General features: G+C 41.2%; 1 protein-coding gene across 1 annotated transcript in view; it reads right to left on the bottom strand.

Moving 5' to 3' along the window:
• The window catches only part of LOC106873817 (peroxidase mlt-7), a 14,967-nt gene that overhangs the window by 2,180 nt on the left and 4,387 nt on the right, over nt 1-8,400 (bottom strand). Inside the window, exons 3-4 of the mRNA XM_014921330.2 lie at nt 7,651-7,811; nt 4,669-4,768 (exon numbers count right to left, since the gene is read on the bottom strand). Of these exons, the coding sequence (XP_014776816.1) occupies nt 4,669-4,768; nt 7,651-7,811 (261 nt within the window). The remainder of the gene's footprint in view (nt 1-4,668; nt 4,769-7,650; nt 7,812-8,400) is intronic.

Raw genomic sequence — 8,400 nt, 5'->3', positions numbered from 1 at the left:
CCAGAACATAGAACCAATGAAGGAATCTATATGTGATTATTCGATTTGCTAGAACATTCGAAGAAGTCTTCTTTAAATTACACTCTGGTGTCTTTTAAAAGATGATACATTGGACGGCATACTACAGTGCATTGTATTGTTGAAATTAAGGCGAGGTGATCATGGTTGGAATAACTTTAGGTTAACGTGCTATCCCACAAGAAGAAGGGACCAGCATTACATGATCAAACTACAATAGTGTCACCCAAGTCACAAACATTTTAATGTTGAAATGCCCTTTGTCATTTTCAACTAGATGTAAGCACCATTCATGTGGAACACCGGAACTACGAATCGAAGTTTGCTTTTCAATCACAATTTTCCTACAACTACTCGAAGAAGAGTTGTACTGCAACAAAATCGAATCTTTCTTTTGTACAAGTGAGAATTAATACATGAAATATACACGAGAACATGAATATATATATATATATATATATATATATATATATATATATATATACATACACATATTCCACTCTCAATCAATCAATCAATGCATTCTTACATATGTAGATATCCTACATTCTGTTGAATCTATTGTACTGTAGTGGTTGAATAATACATAGTCGTCTAATTAAAAAAAACTCATACATAAATTTAGACACAGAATATAAATGTGAGTGGGTGAGTGAAAGAAAGAGATTAAACTGATTATTATTATTATTATTGTTGTCGCCGTAGGTGAACTTGTGTATTGGAGCTCCGTACGTTTGTAAGAATTTCACTTGTTTAAAAGGTTTTATACCTCATTTTTTTGTTATTTAAATTACTTTGCAAGCCAGCTGCTCTTCTGTGGAGCTGACTTTTGTGATCCAAAGCCCATTGGGGGTGGGGTGCTATACGAGCCATTTTTTCCGTTTCTGTTTCAAATTCTTCAAAATTCCTGGACGTATTGTTTTGAGTATTGGTGGTCCTGTATGTGAGCAGCAGTGACGGGGGACCCCTGCAGACTGGTGGCTGGTTATGCTCTGACATGAGCAGGGCCACCGGATTATTTCAGGCATTTGGAATCTTTCCTAGGTACGTCTCGAACATTAGTGTTAGTAGGGGATTGGAACCCTGTCTTAGATGGACGTTTGGATTGTGTGGGGCTATCTGATAGGAGAGGTGGGAGCAAAAGCCTCACAAACCTGCTCAGACGTTATTAACTGTCTGACAGTGACCGACTAGATAACCTGTGTGCCAATGTGGACTTGGACAAACCGCATTTGGTCATCTAAATCGTATCTAGATTGTTTTCTGTAGGCCAGCGAATTAGTACAGGTTGTCCACACTTCCACATGGCTACACAGATCACAAATTTGTGATCTATATGGTCAACTTAAGTAGGGTTCATGGACTAGGCCCCCGGTTACAGGAAGCTACATGCGTCACTCCCGGCATGCCAAGTTTATAGAGACCGGATTAGCATATTAGTTAAGCGGGCGTTGACGGGGGGGAAATTGTCAACAACAACTGGTGATTTGCTCTCAAAAGGTCAATTAAAGTATAATCTATTAGGTTTAGTAAGGCCTTAGCAACAGAAATAAATAGAATAGAGGCAGACTTTGTTAGAAAGCTAGACAAGGCACTCAGAAAAGGTATTGCAACCGACATGCTGGCGGCAAGATTGGCCCTCGACTAATACTTCGACGCAAAACACGAAGGTTGTGTTGCCAGAGCTAAGGTACGTACTCTTAGAGTACGTGGAGGGAAAGAAAGCCGCTTGATGGGTCCGAGTGGCGGATGCAAACTTGGCAACTAAGCCACCATTCAGTCTTTGGTGAACCAAAATGGTCACTTGATGCTTGAACCGAAGCAGATGTATGCGGTTTTCCAGCGACACTGTACTCGACTGTTTGGGACAAGCGGTAGGACAGATAGCAGGGCAGACTTCGTTGTCTGCCTAGACGGCCTGCCGCGACTCTCGGTGAGCGAGGCGGAGTGTTGCGAAAGGCCGATAACAGCCGCGGAAGTATGGGCTGTTATGAAGTGTTGCACGAGAGGCAGGTCACCGCGTTTGGATGGCTTGCCTTACGCTTTTTATTGTTCTATACCAGATTTATGTGGAGGCTTCATAGGAGATATCTACCGCAACTGGCAACAGAATGGGAAGATTCCTACTTTTGTCTGTCAAGGGGAAGTAGCAATGTTGGGAAAGGACACAAACAAGGAGGACGTTATAGAGAATTTAAGGCCCATCAATTTGCTCAATACAGAGTTGAAGAATTTGGCCAACGTGTTAGCCAAGCTTTCGGTAGGGTCGGCCACCAATATTTAGCGGCTGTTCTCACGGCGGCCGGTTTCGGTCCAGTTTCCTATGGTTGGATCGCTGCTTTGTACAGTGACATCTGCTCGATCGTTCGGGTGAAAGGCCACCTGTCAGAATTTTTTAGCATCTTGCGCTCGGTCCGCCAAGGATACCCACTCTCGTCTGTTTTGTACGTACTGACACTTGAGGCACTGCTGCGCAAGGTGGAGACGTTGCGGAGCGTCACACGTGATCTACGATATGAGGGTTAGTGGCACTTCTGGAAAAGGACCCAAACAATGGGGACGTTATCGAGAATGTCAGGCCCATCATTCTGCTCAATGCAGAGTTGAAGATTTTAGTCAATGTGTTAGCAAAGCACTTGTTCCGAAGAAGCTGATTGGCAATGCGCAAATATGCGCAATACCAAGCAGGATCATCCACAGTAACCTCCACCTCGTGCGCTACATCATAGAGAGGCTGGATAACGAAGACGGCATGGGTGGGGCACTGATCAGCTTAGACCAATTTAAAACTTTCGATAGGTCGGCCACCAATATTTGGTGACTGCTTTCACTACGGCCGGTTTCGGTTCAGTTTTCCGCGGTTAGATAACTGCTGTGTACAGCGGCATCTGCTCGGTAGTTCGGGTGAATGGTTACTGTTAGAACCTTTCAGCATCTTGTGCTCGGTCCATCATGGGTGCCCACTTTCGTCTCTTTAGTGTGTACTGACTCTTGAGTCACTGCTGCTGAAGCTGGAGTCATTGAGGAGCGTCACGCGTGATCTAGGATATGAGAGAGCTGTGTCTGCTTATGTCGACGATGTCACCGTCATAGTGTCGAGCCACACGCATATAGACCTGACAGGCACCACACTAAAAGAATATGAAGTGGTGACAGGAGCAAAAATTAAGGCAAAAAAAATCAGTTGGTTTGCAGCTCGGCACCTGTAAATGCATATCCATGCCCTCCAACAGCGTCGTCGGGCTCTGGATACACGGACGGGTTAAATTGTTCGGTGGCTGGTTCGGTCTGGACTTCTAGGTGAGGAAAACCTGGCTCGAGATGATGAGCATGGTGGCCAATCTCACCCAGATATGGACCGAGAGGAAACTGTCCCTGAAATGCCGATCTGAGGTGGCGAATGTGTACATCGCATCCGTCATCTACTAACGCTTGACCGTCGTCCCTTGCCCCGTTTGTTGGTTGACGAAGCTGGTGCGCTTACACTTCTACTTTCCGCTGGTTAACTGTTCCATCTGCTGTCAACAGCCGCTGAATGGAGGCTTGGGCATGCTATGGTTACTGATGCACATGATGCATGCGCTCAGGCCGTGGCACCTCCAGCGTTTGCTTGACGGAGAGCAAGTGTAGTCGCCGTTCCTTAGACTGCTTCTTCCACAGCTCGTCTGTTTGACTGATCTGCAATCCTTGATTAAGCGCAGACTGAGGTGAGATGCTTGGCACCTCGAGTGCTGTGAGGGCGTACACAGCCCTCTGCCAGTTGGTCAATGCAGTCAGTGGTAGTTCTACTCTAGCATTATATAGAGGGTTAGTGGAGGGTAAGTACGACGACGTTCTCGTGGAGACTCTGGGTGTCGACCGTGATCAGTTTACTAGCCTGTTCCGGAGGAATTTAGGGTCGGAGCCTATGGATAATCTTCAGAAATCCCTGGCCTGGCAGTGAAGCTGGAAGGCGCTGCCTGTACGAGATGAACTTTACAGGCACGGAAGTGCTGTCAGCCGAACCTACCCTAGCTGCGCGCAGAGCGAAGAAATTGTTCTCCACGCACTCGTCCAGTGCCCGAGCATTGCTGACCTGTAGGTTTATGTCGAACATCTACTGTCACGTGTACGACAGCTCCGGCTAACAACTGAATCCATATTGAGGTTTGCCTCACAGCCCTACTTCAGCCGGGAGAGACAGGCAATTTACATTTGTCTGGTGGCTGTAGCGAAAAAGGTTGTGCGATGGACACGCTTGAAAGGACTGAAGACAGACAGTTTCCTCTTTGGCCAAGCCGTCATCAACTTTTTCAAGATTCCCTTGAAAAGGTAAGTGAGGATGGAGAGGGAAGTGTTGCCTTCCAGTAAGTTTGCGGAAAGGTGGGTGAATGTTGGAAAAATGGTTAGTGTGAAAGGACCTATCTTGAGCATGCACCTGTGAAAAATAAAAAAGAATGGGTTTGTGTTTTTTCCACGAGCAATCTTTAAATCACCTCCCCTTTTTCGGAGTTTCAATTGTTTATCTTCATTATTTCTCTGTTGACACGATTTAAAAACCCTTTTTATTGTCATGTTATGTCCTTTTACGATATTTTATGTAAGCCCTTGTGGCTGATAAAAGAATAAATTATCATTATTATTATTTACAATGGTGAAATGAATACTCACGAATTATGTACAAAAGCATTTTCTTTTACTTCAGTTAAACCCTCTACGTTACGACACAATAGTTGAGCCATAGTCACATTTCTGATCACATTTAGTTGGTCTGGAATACGAAAAAGAGTAAAATAAATGTTAGCAGAAATGGTCGAACATCAAACTACAGAGAACAAAAATAATAATAAAAACTACAAAATATGATATGTATACAAAAAGGAAACAAAAACACTTGACATGAAAGAACACCTGAAAAAAACTAGAGACAAATTTTACTGCCGGATCACAGTCTCTCTCCCAATTTAATTCCTGAAATTACAATTAAAACAACTGTAACATCTATACATTATTCTAAAATGTTTGTGTCTTATTCATTACAACAGCAACAATATCTTTTCTCGTACATCCTGAATTCAAATCTTACCTGAAACAATTATCTGCTAATAAAAAGGAATAGAATGTGTGTTCTGGGATTGCTTCAATCACCTTCAACTCCCTATTCTTTGAATCTGTGGTGATAATCTTCATATTGTAATTACTAATAAGTAGCATGCGACTCAATTTCAACGAAAGATATCTTTTTTCCTTATTAAGCTATTGGAAAGCGGCGAGCTTTCGGAACTTTTAGCACACCCGAGAACAAAACATGTACCTCGTCCGTCTGAGTTCAAATTCTGCTGTAGTGGTCTTCGCATACAACACAATGTTAACAAAAATAGTGGTTTAAGCTATTGGAACGCGGTGAGCTTTCAGAAATGTTAGCACACTGGGGAAAATGCTTAGCATTACTTCGTCAGTCTTTATATTCTGAGCTCATATTCCGTGATGGTGGACTTCAATTTTGACCTTTTCGGGGACAAAAAATAAGTACTATGTACAAAGATTGTTGTAATCTAGTAGCAACCTCCTCTCCCAAAATTTCTGCACAACGGCCAAAATTCGAAAGCATTATAAAGCTATTGGGTAGCCATATAAATTGTTGGATTTATTGCCATTTATTTCAATTCTTATTTTCCATCAGCAATTTTTACAAATTGGTCAATAATGTGTTCTCCTTCATTGTTCACAACTCCTTGCCAACTTCGAACTGGCTTGTCAATGCCTTCAGCAGGTGTAGATGCTGAGCATTGAGTTCTGAACTGACTGTGTAGTTACTGTGAAGTATTTTGTGGTGGATCAGCCCTTTCCAGTCCCACCAAACGTAGATCATCACTTTCACTTGGTTCCAGTTGTTGCCTTCTTGTGGAACTCGGACGCCCTTTCCTCTTCTTCATATTGACAGAAAGAAATCATATTTCATTGCTCGTGATAATACGGTAAAAGTAATGTTTGTTCCCGAGCAGCATGTTCCTAAGCGTGCTAACTGGTAAACATAGAGGAGTGCTCCTACATTCAAAGCGGGTGTCTTCCACCCCTCGAGGTTTTGGGTCAATTCCTAGCGGATTGGGACAGATCTCCTCTTGGAGACATCGAACTTCCCTTCCTTGAATCAGGAATACCATTTCCGCTCTGTTCTTTCAGCAATAGCTGAACACAATGTCTCGAATGCTTTTGGCATCTTTGAAACCAAAGCAAAGAGAAGAGATTATCGATAAATTTTTTCTCCTCTCGGTACTTTATCGTTATGTACGTGAAAAGAGGTAAAATTTATTTAAATTTCAAACACGAAACACTAAACGTTCAGAAGACTACACCTATAAAAAATACCATAAAACACTGATATTTTCATATTAACTCAAATAACATTGAAGACAAATGAACGAATTTATCTGACAACTCAATCTTTGCCTATTGTGTTCAAATTTCATCACTTGTGGGTGATGAAATAAGAACCAGTCATGGATCGGTTTCTTATGATCGACTGTCTTGAAATACGTTCTCCTCTACCTTGTAGATGGTCGATGCTGTTGTTATGATTATTGCCATTTATGCCATTTATAATGGTCGTACCTCACATTAGGTTTGTTAAATTTTGTTGAAATCGGTTTGGTTATGATTGTGAACTTCTGCTGAAACTAAATAAAGTTACCTACCTCACTGAAAAGGCTTTGATATTGTGCCCTAAGTAACGCTCATGTTTCTGTTTTTTTTTTAAATTCTGTTTGAATTTTGGGGTCAGTGACCCCTAATATTAAATTCAGGGATGAAGGGAGAGGAGAAAAATCTCTTTAAAGATGTCTGTGATGGACTGAAAAGACAGAAGACAAACAGTCCTTTTCAGATAATACTTTAACTTCAATTTGGAAAAGAAGTTAAGGGTTGAGAGGAATGTACTCTCCACCCCACCTCCAGGAAAATTGCGAGAAAGACTTAAACAGGTGGGCCTACTCTAAGTAGGTGCCTGTAGGCCGAAGAGTAAGGAGGAGTAAAGTAAATTTACCATCGAACTCCTAAGGGAAAGAATGGCTCCGGATCTGGGGAGAGTGAGCTGACAGAATCGTTTATTCGCGCCGGACAAAATGCTTAGTGGCATTTCGTCCGTCTTTACGTTCTGAATTAGAATTCCGCCCAGGCAGACTTTGCCTTTCATCCTTTCGAATTCGATAACATAAGAACCAGTTGAACTCTGGGGTTGATGTAATAGACCTAGCCACTTCATGAACTTGTTAACTTTGTGCCAAAATTTGAAATCATTATTATTATTAAGGCGGCGAGCTTGAAGAATCGTTAGCACGCCGGACAAAATGCTTGGCGGCATTTCGTCCGTCGCTACGTTCTGAGTTGAAATTCCACTGACGTCGATTCTTTCGCGATTCATCCTTACAATAATGATCTTTCCAAATTAGATTTCATTTATTTGGCGGATTAAAACGTTAGAGGAAAAGGAAATCATTGATATTGTATACAGATGATGAAACTGAAAACTTGAATCCTGATTCTTTAATTGATGCATAAATCATCATTTTCTATGTATTTGTGCACTGTGGTAAAGCTGTAACATTATTAAATTAAAGAAAGTCAGGTAAAAATGATAAATAATTTGTAACTTACCATCTGTGAATACACCGGCGTTATCAAAATAAAGTCTGTCACCTCTTTGCAATGAATTAAAAGTATCTTCGAATAATCTTTTTAATGTTGGTCCAACCATCGCACCAGGAACTACGTTCTCCGATAAAGCCCCAGTTAAGAAATCAATGTCGTAGAGGTTTCTGTAATACACATACACACACATAGTTATTATACATATATGTGCGTGTACGCGCGCGCGTGTATGTTTGCGTTACAAACAACACCATGTTTTGAATCTTACGATTTTATCAAGTGAATGATTAATTTGATTAAGTTGGAAGAACATACAGTTTATGCGTGAATTATATTTGAGATGAAATAAAGGAAAAACAACATGAAGGAAACAAGGATTCATGCAATCTTAATATGATGATATCTTATGAGAATTATTTTGAAATTGTAGCGAATTTTATTTAAAACGGATGCCGAAAGACATAAAGGGAAGACTGATGAGAATAAATACTCTTTTTCTACAACTTTTCAAACCTCGACGAATCATCATTTACGATTTGTTTACTTATGTATCGTTACAATGCTCACCGTTCCAATCTTTCGAATAATCGACATTGCGAAACTGAGTATTACAATTGCAGCTGCATGTGACAGACAAGATAAATTCTAGAATTATATTGTATGCTATTTCACATAATCTAGTTCGTTTTCGTTATTCAAATATGATACCGGTCACAATAAGTACTTTCTCAAGAATCCTTTTCGTTTTATTTATGC

The sequence above is a fragment of the Octopus bimaculoides genome, chromosome 20 (genome assembly GCF_001194135.2).
Source record: "Octopus bimaculoides isolate UCB-OBI-ISO-001 chromosome 20, ASM119413v2, whole genome shotgun sequence".
Classification (NCBI taxonomy): Eukaryota; Metazoa; Mollusca; class Cephalopoda; order Octopoda; family Octopodidae; genus Octopus; species Octopus bimaculoides.
Note: the sequence above shows the minus strand (reverse complement) of the source record. Positions and strands in the feature narration are given on the sequence as shown.